Here is a 24,652-nt window from a genome sequence, read left to right on the forward strand (position 1 = left end):
AACAGGGCTATTATCAGGCCCTGTTATGAGCTTTTTAGTTCTCTTGGCGTGCTCCAGAGAGCCGCGCCGCTCTTTTGGCACCAGGGGTGCCGCCGTATCTATTGCCTCCTCGGAGGCGCTCGATGCCCGCTCATGCGAGCTGGTTTTTCGAAGCTTGGGCCTCGCCTGGCGAGGTGAGGCCTTGAGACCTGAGGACCCTGGAGTCTCTGGTCTCTGTTCAATAGTAGGCGGAGTAGACTCAACTACTGCCGCCTTGGGGGCAGGCGCTACAGCCAATGGCTCGCTCTGCGCAGGCCGAAGGAGTGGCGAGGGCTGGTGCGACACTTCCCCCTGGCGCGACGCATCAGCATATGTGGGGCCATAAAATGATGAGACTCTTTTTCTTGCTTCTTTAAATGTAATGTTTTCTTTTATCTTTAAAGTGATGATCTCTTTTTCTTTTTTGCAGAAAGAACAGGAACGTGAGTACGCGGCACGATTACCGCCACAGTTCACACAGTGTGCAGGTGCTTCGCAGTTGTCGGACGCATGGCCCACGACTACACACAGAGCACAAGGTTTCCGGCCACGACAGCTTTGCGAGCCGTGGCCATATCTCTGACATTGGAAGCAACGGCGGGGGTTGGGAATATATGGCTTCACGGTTGTCTTTGTGTACCCAGTCTGAATGGTTCCCGACAAATCGCTCGAAGCAAAGGTCAGTACTAAGTGTTTGGTTGGGATTTCCTTTTGATCTCTTCTGATCTTAATACGCTGTACGTTTGTCACGTTCTGGCTCTTCCATCCTTCCAGAAGTTCAGCTTCGGTCAGGTCAAGCAAATCTACGTCCGATACGACCCCGCGAGATGAGTTCATGGACCTGTGTGGCGTAATACTGATGGGTGTGTCTCCAAACTTTGTGAGGGTGTTCAGTTTATCGAATTGGTCTTTGTCACGTATCTTAAGGAGTAGATCTCCGCTGGCCATTTTGGTAACCTTGTACTTGGCACCGAGAGTTTCGGTTAAGCACCTAGCCACTATGAAGGGGGATACAGTTCTGGCTTGCTTGTTAGTTTTTTCGCAGTGTATAACGTGGAAATGAGAAAAGATTTGTCTTGGCCGGATGAAAAAATTGATATCTTCGGTGCGTACCCGCTTTGAGAAGGCATGATTACTAAGTAAAGAGAATGCTTTGTGCATGCTAATTGTATGTTGTTCAACAGCGTTGGCGGCCACCCACCACGGAGCCCAACGAGGGGACGCTGCAAGTTTGCGGATGCTGAAAGCTTGCAGACGTCAGCCGTACAACTCTGCTATAACCCAATGCGCCTAGGCCAAGGTAGGCTATTTGCACAGGGTTAACCCTTGCCGCCGAGAAAATTGGAAGTAAGCAGAAGAGAGAAGTAGACAGGAAAGCTAAACAAGTAAGAAAGACGAAGATGTAGGGAAAGAGAGATAGGAAAAGGCGACTGCCGAATTCCTCTGGGTGGGTCAGCCCAGGGGTTCCGTCTACGTGAAGCCGGGGCCAAAGGGGTGTGTTGCCTCTGCCGGGGGCCCTTAACGGTCCAATCACCCAGCGTCGGCTCAACCCCCAGGATCCTCTTTTCCCCGGACATGGCAAAGCCACGCACGGCTAGGCGTGGGAGGGAGTAGAAACTCCCCCGTTAGCTTGGGTCCGTGGTGTCGCTACACACCAAACGCCTACTTGCGCAGGCGCCCCTGCGGGGTAGGACAAGGCATTTGACTCAGTCAAGACATCAGCAGTAATGCAGGCACTACGGAATCAGGGCATTGAAGAACCCTACATAAACATACTGGAAAAAATCTACAGAGGATTCGCAGCCACCATAGTTCTCCATAAAAAAAAAGCAACAGAATCCCAATAAAAAAGGATGTAAGGCAGAAGAACACAATCTCTCCAATGCTATTCACAGTGTGTTTACAGGAGGTATTCAGGACCCTAGATTGGGAAGAGTTAGGAATAAAAGTTAATGTAGATTGATATGTGGGGTTTAACGTCCCAAAACCACCATATGATTATGAGAGACGCAAAGTTAATGTAGAATACCGTAGTAGCCTGTGATTCACTGATGAGAGTGCTTTCATGAGTGACTCAGAAGACGAATTACAGGTCATGATTACTGAACTGGACATGGAAAGCAGAAAAGTAGGTCTTAAAATTAATATGCACAAAACTAAAGTGATATGCAACAGTCGCTGCAGGAAACAACACTTTTCAGTGGGTGGAGAAACGCTGGAAGTTGTAAAGGAATATGTCTACTTAGGGACAGGTAGTAACCAAGGAGCCGAACCATCAGAGTGAAATAACTAGGAGAATAAGTGTGTGGTGGATCACATTTGGCAAGCATTCTCAAATCATGAATGGTAATCTGCCACTAGCCCTCAAGAGGAAGGTATATAACAGCTGCATCTTGCCAGTACACACCTACAGAGCAGAAACTTGGAGACTTTCAAAGAGGGTCCAGCTTAAATTGAGGACAACGCAGCGAACGATGGAAAGGATAACGATAGGTGTAACCTTAAGAGATGAAAAGAGGGCAAAGTCGGTCAGGGAACAAACCAGGTTTAAGGATATCATACGTAGTTGAAATCAAGAAAAAGAAATGGACATGGGCCGAACACGTAGCACATAGGCAGGATAACTGCTGGTTATTAAGAATAACTGACTGGATTCCTAGAGAAGGCAAAGGCACAAAGGGGAGACAGAAAGTTAGATGGGCCGATGAGATTAAAACGTTTGTGTGCATAACGTGGCAACAGAAAGCACAAGGCCGTGTTGATTGATGGATGATGGGAGAGGCCTTTGCCCTGCAGGGGGCATAGTCAGGCTGATGATGAATCACGGTCAATGAATTATTCAACTTATGAACAAGTAATCATTAAATAATTATTACTTCAGTGTTTCACCTCGCATTGCTCATAATAGCACAATTAGACTGCATGTATCGGTGCGTGATCATTCCCATGCTTTTCAACGGCTACATTCCGTATACATCTGCTTGGTAATATCCACACGTACTGCATTATTCCTTCCACATTTCATGCAGTGAGACACATGGAGGTGCGTCCAGACATGCATAGTATTTATGATATAATATTAGTCTAGTCAGCAAGCAGGGTCATATTTTATTTTTATCTTTCGTTTGGTGCTCCCACTAGACCAACGAACAGCGGGTGACGTAAAACAGCCGGCGCACTCGACCTATTCAGCGTACGAACTTTTGCCATAGTGTTCACATTCCCGCGGTGGATTCTGAGATTGCTTGAAAATGGTCTATTATAGTTGGTCCGAAAGAATCGAAAGAATCTGCATGTCCTTTTTTATTTTCTGGACTACACATCCAGTAGTGCTGATGAGATGCTTGCCATCCTCAAGAGCGACAATGCGACAGTTTACCTGAATCTAGCACGTTAACAGGTGCACACTTTCAGAGCTGAAGGTTTAAACAAAGCCCCCACTAATAATTTCTACTGAGGAATTCCACAAAAGTTATCCGACACACATCACACTTCACATTTATATCTCCCACCTTTATATGACCATTTTAAATGGACATACTAGTTAAATCCACCTATGTATAAGTCTATATGGTACGGTGCTATCATCAGAAAACTGGTTAAGAGAGAGAAAATGTGCAGGAAGTGCCAACATCATTGCCACCATTTCTCCTAACAACAGTACAACCATATTGTGATGTTTGTTGGTGAGGTTCGTCGCGCCGCAGAGCGTGTGACGCGTTGCGGATGGAGGAGACGGTATCTGACGTTAACAAACCACACTACAATTGTATTTGACAGCATACACACACGAAATACATAAAGCGGCAGCGTACACTACTAGTCAATTGTCTCACGTGGCGGTGCTTGGGGACCAGGAGGCTGTGGGCTGGTTGAGTCCCTGTGATGACGTAATCGTCGTCGGGTAGATGTCCGGTGTGGCAACGACGTAGCAGCAGCAGGGGTTAAGGGCCGAGTGAACGAACCGTCGCTCGGTAGCCGGTAGCCAGACAGGGCTCGTCCGCGCCAGGCCAGGACCTTGCGACGCTCGTCTCGACGGCGGTGGACAATCTGGAACCTCGCGCGTAGGTGCGGGTTCTCCGAGAGCAGCAGGCCGCGTCCCAGGTCTTGCCAGGCGAGGACCGTGAGGCGCTCGCTGTCCCGAAGACAGGCGCCCTGTGTAGGCGAACCTCGCGCGTAGATGCGGGTTCTCCAACAACCTGCCGCCCGTTCTGCCGGCGTTCCAAAAAAAAAAAAAAAAACTGTCTCGCCTGCGCGCGCCCTTCTTAATCTTCTCTGCAGCCCGAGCTCCTTCGTTTTTCTCGCCTTCCAGCGATCGGCCACTCCGTCGTCTGCTCTCGCTTTCCCTGCTTCGTCACATTACCCCCCCACTTAAGAAGGTTCTTCGCTGTGAAGAAATTGCAGCTGCCACTGGACCCCTTGGGACACCGTAGTACACGCGCACTCGGAGCACTGCACTACACTTCCGAGCCCCGCACACTCGGCACACATAAGAGACACAAAAGTTGTCACCAGTGTTCAGGGCCCCGCACACCCGACACTCTCAAAGGTACTCGCAAGACGAGATGAAAGTTGGTCCGTCACGGTAAGTAATGTGCACCGAAAGAAAAAAAAAAATTCCATCAATTATACCCGACACTGCGAAATCCTCAAGCCGTGTAGCGATGATGTTCATGCGCTTGGCAACCGGCTCATATAGTCTGCTCCTACATTCTCACTGCCTTTTATATATTCAACGCTGAAGTCGTACTCCATGAGTATGAGGCTCCAACGTAGAACACGGCTGTTGATGTGTTTGGCGGAGTTGATGTAAACGAGAGGCTTGTGGTCGCTTTGTAGTATGAACGTTCGCCCGAACAAGTAAATATGAAATTTCTGGATGGCCCACGTGAGTGCCAGGGCTTCGCGCTCGATTGTCGAATAGGCAGTTTCTCGTGGTTGCAGTCGTCGGCTAGCGTACGACACTGGGTGAGATGTGTTCTGCCGGGAATGTCGGTGAATACATTCTCGTAGGTATGCAGTATTCTAGCGATCTGCGTGCGCTGTTTAGTAGAGAGTGCTTCCGATATGTTCACATCGGCAGCAGATTCTTTTTGCTGAAAAGGTACGCATGGTAGATCGTCGTGCTCAGTATCCTCAGCCAGACACGCGACTGACGCTTCTTTTGTTGGCTGTGGTACCGATGGTCGTTCTTGATATTTTTTGAGGAGGTTGACGTGAAACAGAGATGTTCGCGTTCCTAAATCAATAACGTAATCCACGTCATTCTTCCTCTCTAGAACTGTGAAAGGCCCTTTCCATGTTAGAATCAGTTTGTTGTTGTCCGACGGGAGTAGCAGCAGCACCTTGTCTCCAACAGCTAAACGCCGTGGTCTAGTCTTCAGGTCATAGTGCTTCTTCTGCACAAGTTTGGCTTTCTGCAGCTCCTCCTTGGCTAGACGACAAGTGTTTTCAAGACGTCTCCGCAGGTCAACTACATAGCCGTACGAGGTCTTCGTCTCATCATCTAGATGATTACCAGTCCACATCTCTTTCAATATTGACATGGGCCCTCTGACGTAACGGCCATACAGTAAGTCAAACGGGGCGAAGCCCAAACTTGACTGCGGAACTTCTCTATAGGCGAAAAGTAAAGGCGCTAAGTACCGGTCCCAACTTTTCGGGCACTCTTGACACATTCGTCTTATCATTCGTTTAAGTGTGCCATTGAACCTCTCGACAAGACCATTTGCCATGGGATGATATGGTGTCGTCGGCAACTGTGTGAAGGATAGAAGCCTGCTGAATTCGCGCATTAGGTGGGACGTAAAAGACGTGCCTCGGTCGCTGATGATTTCCTGAGGTACCCCCACTCGCGAGAACATCTCCAACAGTGCTTCAGCGATCCTTTCTGTTTCAATGCTTGGCAGCGCCACCGCATCAGGATACCGCGTTGCCATGTCCACCATTGTCAAAACGTATCTATTCCCTTTTTCTGACTTGGGAGATAATGGTCCCACAATGTCAATGGCCACTCTCTTAAACGGTGTATCAATGACGGGGGTTTTACCCAACGGTACTCGCCCAACTAAGTGTTTTGGGAAAGTTCTCTGGCACGTGTCGCACGATTTCACAAATCGTGTGATGTCAGAAAGTACCCCTGGCCAATAGAACTCCTCGAGGATACGGTCTGTTGTGCGTTTTATACCCTGATGGCCCGCAAGAATTCCTTCATGAGCCATTTGCATTACACAATGGCGGAGGGCTGTAGGTACAACAAGTTGTTCAGTTTCTCTCTTCGATCTGAGCTTGTACCTCCTGTATAGAATTTCTTCTTTTGTAAAGAAAAGAATCTCGGCAAACCTGGTCTGGATGGGTTTATCGACGGCCTCAAAGCATTTCTGTAAGCTAGCGTCATCCCTCTGACTTTTCTGCAAGTCACGTGCACTCATATCTAGGGGACTTATTGTTGGTACCGGCAGGCGACGAGAACTCTGTCCGACTGTCGCGGCGACTTCGTTTTCCTTTGATTGCCTCGCAACCGAAGTGAATGCATCTGTAGTATAAGATCCAGTCAGCGATCCGTCGTCCGCTCCCACCCTAGATGATATTTTCATCGGACTAGCTGGACGTAGGTGTCTTTTCCAATCTTGATCAGGATCGGAGGCGTCACGGACCCCTTGGACGTTTCCCAGAACGACGTCATACAGTGGGTCATCCATGCAGATCGCGCGAGTCTTGCCTGAGAAAAAGGGTGAAATAATTCGCACGTCTGCCTCCGGCAGTTTCAGTACCCTTCGATCAAGAAGACACACAGAGGAAACTTTCCCCGTCAGATTGCTGACTGGTACAAGGGACCTTCTCACAATAACCGAGTCGCATCCTGTATCCCGTAAGACCGTAACGGGCTGGTTTTCAAGGACGCCTTCGGCCGTAGGCATAGACTTGTCCTCCCACTTGATTCTCGTACGTTTCGAGCAATCAGTACCTTGCCGGGAAGCCTGTGTCTCCTGGTTTGATGCTTTCGGACCTTCTGCTTGCTCTTTCAGGCACGAGGCTTTACCGCTTCCCTTGTTAGGGCAGTCCTCTTTGCTATGCCCACTACGTCTACATTTTCCGCAGAAGGCTGGTTTTGTCCTTGGCCCTTTAGTATTTGCCCAGCAATCTGAGGCCTTATGACCGCGCTTTCCACAAAGCAAACAATGTGGTTTGTCCTTTTCCTCTTTCCGTAGTGCGGCCTGCGCTCGATCTGGTGGCTTTTTATGGTCCTTGTCGTCCTTACCTTTACCAAGGTTGACGAAACCCTGCGCCTCCATATAATGATCAGTAGCTTCTACTAGCTTTTCAATTCCTCGGCAATCCCTTTCCCGCAGGAAGATTGCCAGCTTCTCGTGGCACTGCGTGATGAATTGCTCTGAAACAATAACGTCTCGTAGAGCTTCGTACGTCCGTTCGGTCTTGGCCATCTCTTGCCAATGGTCGAAATAACCTAGTAATCGCCCAGCGAACTGTCGACCCGTTTCGCAGTCCTCAGGCTTCGCCGACCGAAACTTAGTGCGGTAGCCCTCCTCTGTAAACCGGAAGCGCTGCAACAACGTTTTCTTTAACGTTGCGTAATCCATGGCATGGTCAGGTGCCATTCTGCCAACAACACTTAGCGCTTCACCTGTCAAACAAAGGCTCAGTGAAAGGGCCCACTTGTCTTGCGGCCAATCCTGGCTCCTGGCGACGCGTTCAAAGCGCTGGATGTACGCGTCCAGCTCGTCGCGAACTTCGTTGAAGGGCGGTATGAGTTTGTGCGGACTTTCGTAGCTTTGAGGAGAACCCATGTGCGGACCCTCTACTGATTGCCCTGTAGTCACGCTACCCGTTGTCGCATCTAACTCTCGGAGCTTCAACCTTAGTTCGAGAACCTCCTTTTCTGCTTGTAGCCTCGCCAGTGCCTCGGCATCAGCTTCTTTTGCCGCATTGCGTTCGGCTAAACGTACTTCCCGCGCTTCTCGTTCACGTACGCGCTCCTCATCGATCCACTGCTTTAGCCCTGGACCGCTCAACCCCAGTTCCTTTCCAATTGCTGTGAGCTTGTCCGTCTCCATCGTCAACCGTCAGACCCGCATAAGCGACGCGCTGCTCTTTTATAGGATAAGAGCGGTCCTGTCGCGCGGACGCCAGATGTGATGTTTGTTGGTGAGGTTCGTCGCGCCGCAGAGCGTGTGACGCGTTGCGGATGGAGGAGACGGTATCTGACGTTAACAAACCACACTACAATTGTATTTGACAGCATACACACACGAAATACATAAAGCGGCAGCGTACACTACTAGTCAATTGTCTCACGTGGCGGTGCTTGGGGACCAGGAGGCTGTGGGCTGGTTGAGTCCCTGTGATGACGTAATCGTCGTCGGGTAGATGTCCGGTGTGGCAACGACGTAGCAGCAGCAGGGGTTAAGGGCCGAGTGAACGAACCGTCGCTCGGTAGCCGGTAGCCAGACAGGGCTCGTCCGCGCCAGGCCAGGACCTTGCGACGCTCGTCTCGACGGCGGTGGACAATCTGGAACCTCGCGCGTAGGTGCGGGTTCTCCGAGAGCAGCAGGCCGCGTCCCAGGTCTTGCCAGGCGAGGACCGTGAGGCGCTCGCTGTCCCGAAGACAGGCGCCCTGTGTAGGCGAACCTCGCGCGTAGATGCGGGTTCTCCAACAACCTGCCGCCCGTTCTGCCGGCGTTCCAAAAAAAAAAAAAAAACTGTCTCGCCTGCGCGCGCCCTTCTTAATCTTCTCTGCAGCCCGAGCTCCTTCGTTTTTCTCGCCTTCCAGCGATCGGCCACTCCGTCGTCTGCTCTCGCTTTCCCTGCTTCGTCACAATATCATATTCTCCCATTGAATGTTCAACTCCTCCCTCAAAATGGCCTATCACAACCCCAACTATAAAGTTGTTACATCACATCGCATTTCGAATGTACATAAAAATCACTCAATCACACTTTACATGTATAACATGCACTGTGGCTAACAAGAAAAGCCACTGTAGACAAGTGGGTTTGTTCACAGATTCCAGTGTGCTCTTTATAATGCAATTAAATTTAACTCTAACACATAGTTTGTACTTGACCAAGTATATCTCATTACGGTAAAGAAGAAATGGCCGAGCAGACGAACACGAGAGAAGAGAGCGCTAACTTCCAACTAAGCTTTATTCACAAATTATGTCAAATATGTAGATTTGCACAAGCATGCAAAGAACACTCGAACTTATCACCAAGATTACACACCAGTATCGCAACATGACATACGAAAGGTGGATGGATGGTTCACCTGATGGAAAGAAACTTCATGTTCAGATAAAGCCAATGTAGGGACACTGATACATGTGATGCCAGCTTTTGCTATACAATGCACTTCATTCATTTCACGGGTGATTTGGACGGGTGCTTTTTTACCACTTCCATTGGTCAAAGGGGAACATCCACAATCACGGCACTGGATTTGAATGTGTCCTTTGATTGCTTTGTGTACGTTGTAATGGTGCTTTTTTAGTCTTTCATTAAGGCAGTGCCCCGTTTGCCCAATATATCTCTTACCACATGAGAGTGGTACCAGGTAAATGAGAGTGGTACCAGGTACCATGAGAGTGGTACCAGGTACCATGAGAGTGGTACCAGGTACCATGAGAGTGGTACCAGGTAAAGAGTGGTACCAGAGTGGGCACGGCGGACCAGCTGCGGGCATGTGGCCTCACAAGCCATTTCTCTGCTTAATGCAGGTGCTCGTTTTTGGTTTGACCGGAGCGACGTATCATCCAAACTTCTGTTCTACCGGATCTACAAGCTGTCAAAACGTGCCTGTTCCTTCCACGTGGTTTCTTAACACGGGATCACCGACGGAGGCTTATCAAGGAACCTTTCTTCTCATGCCAGCCTTGGTCACACCCACGTCAACCCCAGCGCCACCTGCACGTCATGTGACATCGGTCGACAACTCTATAAAATCACGACTGAAACTGCACACCTTCAGTGGGCACGGCGGACCAGCTGCGGGCATGTGGCCTCACAAGCCATTTCTCTGCTTAATGCAGGTGCTCGTTTTTGGTTTGACCGGAGCGACGTATCATCCAAACTTCTGTTCTACCGGATCTACAAGCTGCCAAAACGTGCCTGTTCCTTCCACGTGGTTTCTTAACACGGGATCACCGACGGAGGCTTATCAAGGAACCTTTCTTCTCATGCCAGCCTTGGTCACACCCACGTCAACCCCAGCGCCACCTGCACGTCATGTGACATCGGTCGACAACTCTATAAAAGGACGACTGAAACTGCACACCTTCAGTGGGCACGGCGGACCAGCTGCGGGCATGTGGCCTCACAAGCCATTTCTCTGCTTAATGCAGGTTAGTTATTACTCTGCTTCGTTCAAGAGCGATTACCGCTGCCTTTTGGTCTTGCCGTGCCCACGGCGTTGTGCCAGTATCGCTTACGAAATGTACTGTGCATGCTTGCTTCTATTGTGCGGTGATGTTGAGACAAATCCAGGTCCCGACATAGAAAAATGCTGCAAGAACTACTGGTAGGACAAACCAAATTGGTTAAAGACGTGGCGGCTCTTAGAACACAGCAAAATAACATGGAAAAGATTTTCGCTGATTGGGGCCGTCGGTTCACTGAATTAGAAAAACGTGCTGCTCGTGTAGATGATCTTGAACGGACCGTAAAATCTCTAGAATCCAAAATTGTGGACTTAGAAGACAGGAGTAGGCGTTCTAATCTGTTGATCTTCGGTCTTCAAGAGGAAGCCGGTGAAACGGAAACTGAGCTTAAGCAAAAAGTTGTTACCGATATATTTTCCGAGAAATTAAATGTAAATTGTAGTTCGATTGGAAGAATCCATCGTCTAGGGAAGCCGGGTAAACAAAGACCAGTTATCATTTTTTTTTCAAAACTTTAATGAAAAACGTGATGTTCTAAAAAACGCCTACAAGCTAAAAGGGACAAGCTTTTCCGTACAAAACGATTACTCGCGTGAAACACTCAGAAAACGTAAATTGCTATGGGACAGTGCGAAAACAGAAAAAAAAGATGGCAAGAAAGTCGCTTTGATAGAGGAGAAACTGCGAGTCGATAACGATTACTTTATATGGAGCGATCCCACCAACAGCAGGGTTAAAATTCATAACTATCGTAGCACTTCAAAAAAGGACTGACTTCCTCCACCTCGTGATTTCCGAATTTTGAACATTAATGCACGAAGTGTTCTTAATAAAACTGATAAGCTTGAAGCGGTTATTCTTGGGCATAACCCACACGTGGTCGTCATCACGGAAACTTGGTTGCATGACGAAATAGATGATACGGACGTTTTCCCCTCTGATTACCGTGCTTTCCGTCGCGATAGGCATACAAGGGGTGGTGGTGTTGCTGTCTTGGTGAGGCAAGATATCACCGCAGTTCTCCTACGTCAGACAGCTAATCTTGAAACGCTTTCTTTAAAAATTTTATGCCGTAATACATCTTTTCTATTATTTGCTGTTTATCGAGCCCCTGATTCCCCTCCGCTATTTCTTCAAGATCTGCATGAACACATGGCATCTTTTGTACACAATAAAATTTTTTTAATAGGTGATTTCAATCTACCGGGCATTGACTGGATTCGCGGTACATATAGCGCTGATGTGAGCGTAAACAATAAACATTTGCGTGACATTATTTTGATGCATAACTTGCAGCAAGTGGTTACTGAGCCTACACGAATTAGCGCTGCTTCTGCTTCAATACTTGACCTCATATTTATTAGCCAGACTTTTCAAGAGTTTTCTGTTTCTGTTGAACAAGGCATTTCTGATCACGAACTTGTGGCTTTTTCCTGTACCATCGATCTTCCCAAGTCTACTAGTTGTAAAACTGTTTCTGTAAAGGATTATTCACGTGCCAATGATGAGAGCGTACTAGATTACCTTGATGATAGTCTGAGTGCTTTTGGGGGACATGACGCTGCTAAACTTTGGGACGAATTTAAGAATATTTGTATGCACTGTATCGACAACTTTATTCCAAGCAGAACTAAAAAAACATCCAAACCTACTCCCTGGATGACGCGTGAGATAGTGCATGCGAAGAGAAAAGTCAAACGTCTGAGACGACGGGGTATTTCTCGTGACGAAATCGTACCATGCCAAGCTAAATTAAACGAGGCTGTTAGGGCAGCTAAACTTCGTTACTTTCAATTTACCCTGCCTAACTTCATCCGAACTGCTCCCAGCAAGTTTTGGAGCTTTCTCAGCAAAAAAAGTAAACCAGTTGACCATATTATGCACGAGGGCAATCCTGTCGTCGCTAAACAAGAGATCGCTGTTCACTTCAATGCTTATTTTAATAGTATATTTTCTAACTCGCCTGTTCCCCGTTGCCTGAATCACACATTGGTGAAGGATGACTTTAGTTTTGTTTCTTTGCCTGGCGTCTTTTCTATGCTGTTGAATATAAAAACAAAATCATCACCCGGGCCTGACAACTTACCAAACGTGTTTCTTCACAGATACGCCGAAATGCTATCGCGTTTTCTTGTTATCATCTTTCGTGCATCACTATCTTCAGCAGTGCTTCCGAACGACTGGCTATCTGCTCGTGTCATTCCTATCCTAAAGAAAGGCGATCCATCATTAGTTCAAAACTACCGCCCCATATCACTAACCTCCTCTTGTTGTAAACTTTTAGAACACATTATTGCTAACGAAATCACTAGGTTTCTTGATGATCGAGCTATTTTAACTCCTATGCAGCATGGATTTAGGAAGGGCCTCTCCACTGTAACCCAATTAACTACTGTAATTCACAGTCTCGCTAGCGTTGTCGACAAATCAGGACAAACTGACATCATATTTCTGGATTTTAGGAAGGCGTTTGATCTCGTGTCACACGCGAAACTAATCGAAAAACTTGTTCATTTGGACGTTCCCTCATACCTAGTAAATTGGATTTCTGCTTACCTCACTAACCGTAGGCAATTTGTTGCAATTGATAATTGCTGTTCGAGTGACCTTGCTGTTACTTCTGGAGTTCCCCAAGGAAGTGTTCTTGGACCTTTATTGTTTAATATATACATTAATGACATAGTTGACTCTATTACTGAACCTGTACAGATAAAATTATTCGCTGATGACTGCTTACTCTTTAATGAAATTACCTGCCAGCAAGACCAAATCACCCTAAACTCTAACCTTCAAAAAATTTTTACATGGTGCGAACGCTGGGACATGCAGCTTAATATTGATAAAACAGTATTTATGAAAATCACCAAAAAAATTAATAAACTTTCGTTTACGTATAATCTTGCATCCATGCCTCTTACAGAGGTTGATGAATATAAGTACCTGGGTGTCATCATAACTAATAATCTCAGTTGGAACTCCCACATCTCTCACCTTTGCGACTCAGCCTTCAAAAAACTCTGCTACCTCAGACACAAATTAAAACATGCTCCTCCCGAGACCCGTCTAACCGCTTATACCTCTCTTGTCCGTCCTAAGCTTGAATATGCAGCTATCGTATGGGATCCTTACACTAAAACTAACATCGATGCGCTAGAAAGGATCCAACGTAAAGCAGTAAGATTCATCTTCTCCAAATATCGCACCAGTGACTCTCCAAGTGACCTAATGGCCCAACACAACATTCAGTCCTTGCAACTAAGAAGAAAAATTCGCAGGCTTAAATTTCTATTCTTACTGTATAAAAATAAATTGTCTCTTTCTCCTGAACCTTACATAAAGTCTCTCACTGCTCGCCGAACAAGACATCGCCACTCTGCCACATTAACGCCTTACAATACCAGAACCAACATCTTTAAGTATTCCTTTTTTCCTCGAACAGTAGCCGACTGGAACAGCCTACCTCTTAGTACACTCAGCAACACCGACTCTATCGCATCCATTTCATCTTAGATCTAGCCCTTCCTCTTTCAATACAGTGATCCAGTATTTTACTAACTCCTTTGTACATTGATTAGATAGTTCTGTATTGTTTATCTTCTCATATTGTATATTATTTTTCTTTGTATCACATTTCTTTTAGTGCTCATTTACTTGTTAGTAGATTCACTTTGTTGTTGCTTTGTATAGATCCTACTTGTATATATTCTTGATATTTGCAGACTTTGTACTTTTGTTCGTACTTTTCCCCTCCTGCCTGGGCCTATTAAGGCCTGCAGTATTCCTAAATAATAATAATAATAATAAATAACACCAGTTGTGCATGGCCCAAACGGCAATTTATGTTTGATGGAGCAAACAGTTGCATGTGATTTGAGGGGACTGCATTGCTTTCCTTAATCAGGTGAACTGTCCATGAATCTTTCGTATGTAATGTTGCAATATTGGTGTGTAATCTTGGCTATATGTACGGGTGTTCTTTCTATGCTTGCACAAGTGTACATATTTGATGCGATTGGCAAATGAAATTTAGTTGGAAGCCAGTGCTCTGTCCTCTTCTATCCATCTGCTTGGCCATTTCTTCTTTACCATAATGCGCCATGCCAGTTCAAGTATGACGAACCAACTCGCCCAATCTTCAACACTTGAGGACATAGTTTGTGCGCCACCTCCATATTGTTACGGCTTTAGCAACTAGAAAATTTAGCCCACACAGTGGCAGACAGCGGGAGAACACCAGACTTACTGGTTTCACACACGAACACTGAAATTTGTCTTCAAATGTGTTGTTACGGCATGTTTAAGGTGCTTATATATATGGTACAGAACACATTAAAGTGGCGATTTCTATAAACAATGCTTTATTTATTTGCATCCATTTCACACGAACTGTGCTGTACTAGATATTGTACCTGTGTCACAAACATATACTTCCAATCAACGCTGAAGCAAATGGCTCGTGCCAGTTTTGCTGAGAGAGGTAACAGATGGATAGTGGTTTCAGCTGTGATTGAAAGTGCTCTTCCAATCGTCAGTCTTGAGATGAAAACTTGGTTCGCAGCGGTGTCAATGCAGCGGTGTAATCCTTGCAGCTGGGGCCCCTCAAAAATGATGACGCATGGCTCAACTGCAAGGCAGCATCCGGATGAGCCGAGCCCGGCAGCAGTGTGCACTCTCGCTCAAGAATGGTGGCCATGCCTTCCAGAAGCTCGTGGAATCCGAGCGAGAGTGCAGCGCGCCGCAGTCGGTTCAGTTCCTTGTAAAAGTTTGGCGTCTTCTCTGGCAGCTTTCTGGCGTGCCGAAGGATCTTCTGGATGTCTGCCTGCAGGTCAGACTGGCGGATCCATACGACTGAGTTGTGCGAGTAGCTGTGCTTTTCATTTGATTTCACGGGAAGTGTCTCGTTGCCCGACGGTGCCAGTGCTTGTGGTCCCAGGTGGTCCAACTTTCCAAGCCACGGCACTGCCTCAATCCCTGGCTCAAAGGTAGACAGCATGAGATTGGACTTCTTCTTGCTGTCAGCCCAGGAGTAGAGCATGCCGTACCAGTCCGGTCCGATCTGGCAGAGGGCCACCATGCCTTCAACCTTGAGGCTCCCGTGCAGCAAGACACAGAACGATGGTTGCTTGCCTTCATCGTTGTCCTCCTCTTCTTCAATGGTGCGTCCTTCCTTGGGCTCTGTGGACCGGGTCATATCTTCAGGACCAGGTGCTGGAAGCACCAAGTGACGGGACAGAGTTGGTGGGTTGGCCACGTGTTGCAGCCCAAGAAAGCCACAAACCTGAAAAGCCACAAATGTACACTCATATATCTACAAGCACACTGGACAATAATAGTAGATAGCCGCCAGGTAGTACAAGTATCTACAACATGTAAACATCGTATGTGCCAGTGGCACTGGTACGAGATTGCGGAGACGGCTGAATGACAGTTTTTACAACAGAAATTGCAGTTTCTGGATCCCATATGCTGCTCAATGCTGCTCCTTTGGCATTATGCAAGTGAAGTAATTTGCTACAATAACATCCAGTTAGTATCTTTCCACAGCTCAGACAAGCTCAAAAAAATACCAGGAAGCACCACTGCCAGGAAATATCAGGCACACCTGATACATGCACGGTAAAAAATGAATTCAATAAACCTATATGCTAATTGTTATTCCAGGACTTATTCACATCAGCTAGCGCACACTTTGCTGCCTCAATAACACAATGCCGCGTCTCTTATGACTGGCATTACTAATCATAATGCATTAGTAAATAGTCTGAAATATTTCTTCCGAGTTTGGGCATGTCAGATTTACTAACTTAACATCAGCTAGCGCACGCTTTTCTGCCTCAATAACACGATGCCGCGTCTCTCATGACTGGCATTACTAATCATAATGCATTGGTAAATAGTCTGAAATAGTTCTTCCGAGTTTAGGCCTGTCATATTTACTAACTTTTACCTTATTATTGACACATTGAAGATTCACTGTCATACACCATTATCACTTCGCTGTTCTAATGTTGTTTTTATATTTGTGTTTTTAATACTGGAACTATATGTTCAGTTCAGTTTATTACCTTAAAGGCCCCCCCATTCTAGGAGGGGCATTACATAAGGGGTGGGGTTTTATTTATGTTAACAATAAACAGTAAAGGTTGTTTTAGCATTGAAGATGATCAATAATACGGTCTTAAAAGGCAGATGATGAGGCGAGGTTGGCGATGTCCCGGGGGAGGCCGTTCCAGTCCGTGGCTGCTCGAAAAAAGAACGGGGCAGAAAAAGCAGTGGACAGGGTCATATCTTCAGGACCAGGTGCTCGAAGCACCAAGTGACCGGACAGAGTTGGTGGGTTGGCCATGTGTTGCAGCCGGAACACCTCACACTTGAACACTTCGCGTTCAAGCATTTGTCAATTATGTAAGAGGTGTTTGAACTGCTGCTTTTTAAATATTTTCACCTTCTTTTATTTGTATCACTTTTACAATTCTGTTTTTTGATACCATAACCTCATAGCCCTGCAGAAGCAAAGACAGCTTGGTAGAGTTCAGAAGCAGTGTTTCGCAGCACGCACACGGTACAGAAATTCATTTTGCCTTACAGCTGTTGCAAGACGACAGGTGTATTTTCCGCAGCATCTTGCAATGGGATGTGGGCTTTGTGTTGCCATTGCCAGACATCAAATGCGGTACCAGCTCAAGCTACTAGCGAACCTGCGTGACAAATCTGCACTGAGTCAACAAACACAAATGCCACCAGGGAACAGCCTGTGATATATACCTGGAGCAGCTTGTCTATCGCTCAGTTCTGCAGCGGTGCTTTGAAGGACATTAAAGAAATTCATTTTGCCTTACAGCTGTCGCAAGACGACTGGTGTGGTTTCCGCAGCATCTTGCAATGGGATGTGGGCTTTGTGTGGCCATTGCCAAACATCAAGGACGGTACCAGCCCAAGTGACTAGCGAACCTGCGTGACAAATCTGCGCCGAGTCGACAGACACAAATGGCACCAGGGAACCGTCTGTGATATATACCTACAGCAGCTCGTCTATAACTCAGTTCGGCAGCGGTGCTTTGATGGACATTAAATAAATTCATTTTGCCTTACAGGTGAGACCTTTTGTTTGACAGTCTCCTAGTGTTGTTAGTTTCCTTTTCCCTTTTGTGCACTCACAGCAAAAGTGTTTGTGTAGTAATACACAAGCAGCTGATCTCGACACGTGTCACTGGGTACGTAGCTCAAAGCAGAATGCACAAAGCATGATCACTCAATTTGTGCGTAGAAGTAAACGAAATGCATTCCTGTCAAAATGCAAAAAACAAAAGATAAGACAGTTCAGTGCTTGGAAGTGAGGCGATGACGCCTATCTACGTAAAGAAGAGTCTTACACAGGCTAATAAAGCACTGCTTTCAGCCGTAATTTAAAAAAAGAGAGCTGCCAACAGGAAGTTCAACTGGACGAACAGCGGAAAAAATTTGGCTAGAAAGAATGAAGGCTCATCTGTAGTCCGTATTACTACACAAGCTGATATTATTCAGATATGTGCTAATACTGCTTTGAATGGCTGTCAACATACTTTCTAGCACAACATCTTTTTAACATTTTCGCCCTCATTTCATCATGTCCGAGCTAGAACATAGTACAAGCTATTACACAACTGATGCCTTCAATTGTGAATTCTCTCTTCTTGCAAAACATTTTTCGCTTCTACATATCAATATCAGAAGCATTAACAACCAAGTTGACGTGATTACCCATTTTCTTCACTCTCATACCGTGTCAATTGACGTGATAATGTTCCAAAAAACTTGGATTCACGAAAATGAAGTGCCTTTTATATCCGGCTACCATTCTGAGCAGCTGTGCCGCCGTGATAAGAAGGAAGGGGGCGTCGCTACAAACTTTGAGGACACGCTTACTTGAGTTGCCTCACTTTTACGTTATAAATGATGACGTTGAGTGCTTAGCTCTACGCATTGACAAGTTGTGCTCGCAGTGGTTCTGTATAGGCCCGCTCTTAGAAAAGACGTAAATTTTCTTTGGTTTTTTAGATGCTGTGTGATAATTTTTTCCCTGTGGGTTCAATTGTTATTATGGGTGACATAACCATTGATCAAATCATCACACAGGTACTCTAGAGAATTCACTACAGTGGAACCTTGTTTATACGTTTTCAGTGAACCGGGAAAAAAACGTAATAATTGGGAAAATGCTAGAGTGAAGAAAGCTCCGAAAATGAATAAAAACAGGACTGCGTTGAGTTCAAATAATTTATTTCAACAAGCTTTAAAAAAATCGAGCACGCTTGACTGCCACTTCTCACGTCCGCTAGAGAGTACCACGCGCTCTTCAATAAGGAGAAAGGCTCCGTTACTCTCAGCGTCGCTTTGAGGTGCAACATACCTGTGGAGGAGTTCTATGGCCACGGCGGCTTCTGCGAAACTTGGATTGGCCAACTCCGCACACTCTTGTGGCTTGTCATCGTCACAGGAGTTGAAGCCTAGCAAGCAAGCTTAAGGCTGAGTTGCTAAATGTGAAGGATCCTCTCCCTCGGCAACACTTTCCTGGTGTGGTCTACAAGATACCATGCGCCGATTGCGAATCAGTGTACATTGGCACGAGTGGAAATTACTGCAGACGTCTGATGCAACACAAGAATGACGTCGCCAAGGGCCACACAGTGACAAATGCACTCGCAGAGCATGCCGAGAAGACGGGCCACGAGATAAGCTGGGACAACGCACGCATCATGGCCATGGAGAAGAATTTTACAACCAGGCTGAACCTCGAATCACTAATCATTCAGACGACAAGTAACACAATCAATAGATCATCTGGCACACTAAACCACGTGTACTCCCGGACTTTGCGTCATGCGCTCAACGTTACATAAGAACCTGTTGCTCATCCGTCATTCCATTGTGAACAATGAATCCGTACGGGTCCCGAAACGTCATTGTTTTTGTTTGACATTGGTCAGTGACCTGTTTTATTCAACGATTACATTTGATTGCATTCTGTTTGATTGTGTGCTGATGTCAGCACTTTTTTTGGTGTCTTGTACCACTGTATAATAAAAAAATAGCTCAATACAGTGATATCTCGGTACAGCGAACTTCAGGGGGCTGCTGAAACTTGTTCATTATTTTGAAAGGTCGTTATAGTGAAAGCTCAAAAATTAACCATAAATACTCATTTTTCACCGACCAAAAACGACTTACCTTTATAACAGTGGGTCCTTGAACTCGTTTTTCACGAGAAAAACAAATGCACAAGTGAACACCAAAAAATGCACGTTTGCTTTACAAGTCTGCGATTTTATTATTATTTTTTTACGCGTGCACCACAAATTTTGAAGCGCAAAGGCCTCCGGCTCATCAACATTCCAGAGGTGCGATTCAGTTCTTTGGTCACAATAGCCTGCTTTTTGCCTTCTAGTTGCTGAAGCTTAGCGAAAACGCCGACTTGCTTTGCGAACGCGAAAAGTAATCACCAAAAAGAGATGAACACGACTGACAAACGAGCTTGTGTCTGGAGAGAGTGAACAAAACGTTTATTTGATGTACTGCGCAAGAAAATTGGTGAATGGTATTCTGGAGTGCCTTGAGCGTCTAGCAAAGGCGAATGAGCGCATCGAGGCACGTTAAACACAAGCGCCATCTGGCAGTTATCTTCAAAAACAAAGGCATGCAGCCCACGGAGAAAGATGCGCGCCAGTCTCGGAGGTCACAAGGTGTAGAATGCAAAGCAATGGGCAGGTGCCACCACCGTGACATCGTAGCAAAGCAACACTTCTCTGAGCATCGCCTTGCACTGTCAGCGCAGCGCGATGAACGCACACACAAGTAACTCTAAAGTTACTTGTGTGTGCCTCTTCTAGTATAAAGGCAGACATACAAAACCTCGAAGCATTGTTGTGGCACCTCAGATGTGTGCAACATTTGCTTTTTAATTGGCAATCGCACAGCTATGAACGCGAAATCTTGAGCAATATTGGTGGGCGCTGCGGATGGGGTTGGCCGTTTGGTGCCGTTTGAGGTATCGTTAAGGCAAATAAACAGACAAATGTACAGACAGACGGACAGACAGACCGAAATTTTGTTTTTAAAAACCCGAAGCATCGCAGCTGTCATCGCCTCTTCCGAAGAAAAAAAAATGCTAAAAAAAATTCCTCGCGTTTAGTTTTCTGCACTCTTACTGTCTCAGGTTTTCCCCGCCCATGCTTCCTGCTCCGCAACTCCCCTCTCTGCCTCGCCGACCTTGCCCTCCCGTGTTGCCCTCACCTCTGCGTTTCTAAACGGGAGAGTCTATTTGCACCTCAACAGCTCGGGGTTACGTGACCTAAGAGTAAACGTCACATGTGACGTCATTAGAAAAGCAATCGGCTTCAGCTGGCTACGCCTTGTCAAGCGACTTTGAGGTCAAGTAACAAAAAAAGAAGGGGGGGGGAGAGATTCTTTCATAGGGGAGATGAAAGCAGGCGGGGAAGGCGCGTTTTATTGCCATTAAGGGAGGACATGGGTCTTAGGGCTCTCTCATTTATTTTTGAACCAAATGAGACAAAAGTTGGCAGGCTTACTCAGTTTGTTCTCCATATTCTGAATATTTAGTTATTTTTTCTAAAGCTTCATTAGTTCATTATTCAATTAGGATCACAATATCTATTTTTCCTACTATATATTTATATAGCATAGAGATCAACACTAGAAAGCACAAGCTACACAACATAGAAAGCACTTTTTTGATTGGGTCATTATTTTTTACTTTAAAGTACACTAAACTTCACAGCTATGAATGTGACCATTGTGTGGTCACACAAAATACTAATTTTAAAAACTTGTATCAAGAGAAATAAAAATCTGCTTCCTATTTTGTGTGCTCCAGGCATATAACATAGCCTATTGCCAAAATAACATAGCCAAGATAACATAGCCTATCGCACAATTGAAACGGCCACATATAGTTGCAATGACATTGAATCCCTTTTTATTCGCCTTGAGTATGAAGTCATTATTGGCGTAATTTATCGCCCTCCAAGCAGTAGTACCACAGGCTTTCTTGATAAATTGGAAGCAATTTTCTGCGTTTTGTCGGGGCACCAAATTACAACAGTTATTATATTAGGTGACATGAACATAAACACATACAACGTGACAGACAGTGATTATGGCTATTTGTTGCAGTCTTACAACTACCATAACTTAATTACGACACCAACGCGTATAACTGAGGTATCAACGTCTTTAACCGACCCCGCACTGACAAATCTGGACACGGGGTCACCGGAGGAGTTTACTTAGAGCCAATCTTTGATCACCTACCTATATTTGCTGTTTTAGATTCCCTTACGGGCACCATGACAACAAAAAGTAACATCGTAACCAAAATAGATTACAAGATATTACGCCAAGAAATTCGTGGCATTAAATACAATGAAATACAGAATGAGAACATAGACATCGAAACTGATAAACCAATCAAATACCTACAAAACGCTATAGAAAGAAGTAATCGCAAGGTAAAGAAAAGCCGCCATGAAAAACCTATGTGCCCTTGGATGACTGAAAAGATACTTCAAACACTCAAAGCCAAAAAATACTGGCACGACAAATGGTGCCGTAACAAAGACAATTAGTGGAATTAACACATGAGGTATCCCAGAGTATTGACAACCAAAAACAAACTGATCTAATCTTCCTCGACTTTGCCAAAGCATTCGACAAGGTATCACACAAGAAACTACTTCAAAAACTTGAGGCCACCTTAGGAAATTCAACTGTTCTTAACTGGATCAAAAATATCTTACTGATCGTACACAGTATGTGGAATTTAACGATGAAACCTCTGCTACCACCTCCGTCACAACTGGAGTTCCGCAGGGCTGTGTGCTGGCGCCAATTTTGTTTCTTCTCTTTATTAATGATTTGCCTACAAATATTAAGGAAAAAATCAAATTATTCGCGGATGACTGCGTGCTATATCGAGAAATAAACTCAACGGAGGACCATGTAGCTTTAAATAGTGCTTTACAAGATGTTTCCTGCTGATGCCATAAATGGCAGATGTCACTTAATGCAAACAAGTGTACAATTTTATCAGTAAGTCGAAAAAAAACTAGGTCAAATTTTCTTTACACTATCAATGACATTCCCATAACTAGAGTAAATCAGCATAAATATCTTGGAATTATTATAACTGAAGATCTAAGATGGGACGCACACATAAGTTACGTTACTTCAGCTGCACTACGCCGCTTGTTTGCACTCAGATACCGGCTTCGCCAGGCCCCGCCTTCTCTAAAACTGCTTGCATACACTTCCCTTGTGCGATCATTACTTGAATACGGTAATATTATTTGGTCACCATTCACAAAACAGCAAATCACGAAACTGGAAGGAATACAAAGGAAAGCTTTGAGGTTCATTTACAACAAGTACATACATACAGATTCTCCGACTAAACTAATTAAAAAAGCTGGATTACTTACTCCAATGAATAGAACAAGGTTAGCACGTGCAAAATTCATACATGAATTAATCCATGGTCATTTAAACATTGACGTATCCGCCTACCTTACGTTTGATCAAACTAGAACAACACGCCAAAAACACCCAATGAGACTTAACGAATACTCCTTCAACACAAACTGCTTTAAGTACTCATTCTTTCCGATAGCCACTAATGAATGGAATAAACTGGATCCGAGTATCTCCAGCATTACCGAATTAGCAAAATTTCTAACCCTTGTCGAAAATGAACTTTGTTATTATGCAAACGGAATCACCTGGTTGATTTTAATATGAGTGTTCGTGTGAACATTGTACGAGCAAAGTATCATGTCATCATATTTTTTCATTAAGCAATTTTTAGTACTTAATCCAGGTGAAGAGAAATCGCTCTGTTGATTCTTGATCATGTTTCTGTTTTTCAGTGTGTATAAATTTGCCCTTCCTTGAAATACTTCGCCACATTGTAGGGTAGTTTCGTATTGCTGTATTTCTTGTTGTGTTTCTTGATGCATATGCCAATATGTCAACCAATGTGTCGACCAAGTCGCTGCATTTATTTTCTTCTAACAACTTTTCTTTACACTAATGTTTTATGCCTTCTTTGATCTGGAATTGTTAAATGATCCAATTCTGTTAGTTTCATTCTGTACTTTATCGCGATGTATGTCTTTATTGTGCACTTATTCCAATTTTTATGTTCACGCCCTTCCTGCTAATATCCCTGATGGGATTGGCAGTATGTCGAAATAAATAAATAAATCCAGCAATTTACTTACAGTAATGTAAAGCTCAGTGGAATAAGTCTGTCGCTATGATTCAATCGCGCAAAAGACAGTATTATACTCAACTAATTAGACAGACCGCTGGCAACACGAGAAAACTGTGGGAAATCATAAACGAAATTATAGGTAAGCAACGTAAGCAAACTGTGCTTCCCAAAACCATTGATGAAGAAGTTGTAGAAAATTTCAACGCATATTTCGCAGGTATTGGTCCATCACTGGCCAAAAAATTTAATGACTCGGACAACATTTCTATATCGCAGAGCCCTCTGCCCAACACCTTCATTATGTATAACATTGAGCCTGAAGACGTGATATCAGCAATTAATAAAATGTCTACCTTTAAAGCTTCTGGACTAGACAGCATTCCTATTCGTATGATCAAAGAAAATATAGATGTATTAGGAACAGTATTATACCACTTATTCAATCACTCCGTCAGCTGCTCCAGATATCCATCTCAGCTGAAAATTGCTAAGGTTGTCCCTATCTACAAAGAAGGAGACCGCAATGACCCTTCTAATTACAGGCCAATATCCTTGCTCAGTACCATTAATATTATATTTGAAAAAATTCTGATCAGCCGGTTCCACAAATTCATTCAAAAATATCAGGTTATGTGCCCGCAGCAACATGGTTTCCGCCCAAATCACTCTACTTTATCAGCAGTGTTAACGCTACCTCAAAAAATTAATGTATCTTTGCAAAGTAATATACTTGTGTGTGTCATATTTTTGGACCTGAAAAAAGCCTTCGATACGGTTGATCACAACATACTTTTACATAAGCTAAAGCATTATGTTTATCGCGGTAGCCCATTAGATCTTCTCACTAGCTACCTTCATGAGCGAGTGTAGGTAGCTAGAATGAACAATATTACGTCATTACCAAAGTATATGCGCACTGGAGTCCCTCAAGGATCTGTCCTAGGGCCACTTTTATTTTCATTATATATTAATG

General features: G+C 45.0%; 1 protein-coding gene across 2 annotated transcripts in view; it reads right to left on the reverse strand.

The window, feature by feature from the left end:
- Positions 1-14,750: 14,750 nt before the first annotated feature.
- Positions 14,751-24,652, reverse strand: part of IntS14 (integrator complex subunit 14) — a 36,394-nt gene continuing 26,492 nt past the window's right edge. For both annotated transcript variants that reach the window (XM_037412231.2, XM_037412232.2), the window contains one exon: positions 14,751-15,693. In XM_037412231.2, the coding sequence (XP_037268128.1) occupies positions 14,944-15,693 (750 nt within the window). In that variant the 3' untranslated portion in view covers positions 14,751-14,943. The remainder of the gene's footprint in view (positions 15,694-24,652) is intronic.

This window comes from Rhipicephalus microplus, chromosome 1 (assembly GCF_043290135.1).
Source record: "Rhipicephalus microplus isolate Deutch F79 chromosome 1, USDA_Rmic, whole genome shotgun sequence".
Taxonomy (NCBI): Eukaryota; Metazoa; Arthropoda; class Arachnida; order Ixodida; family Ixodidae; genus Rhipicephalus; species Rhipicephalus microplus.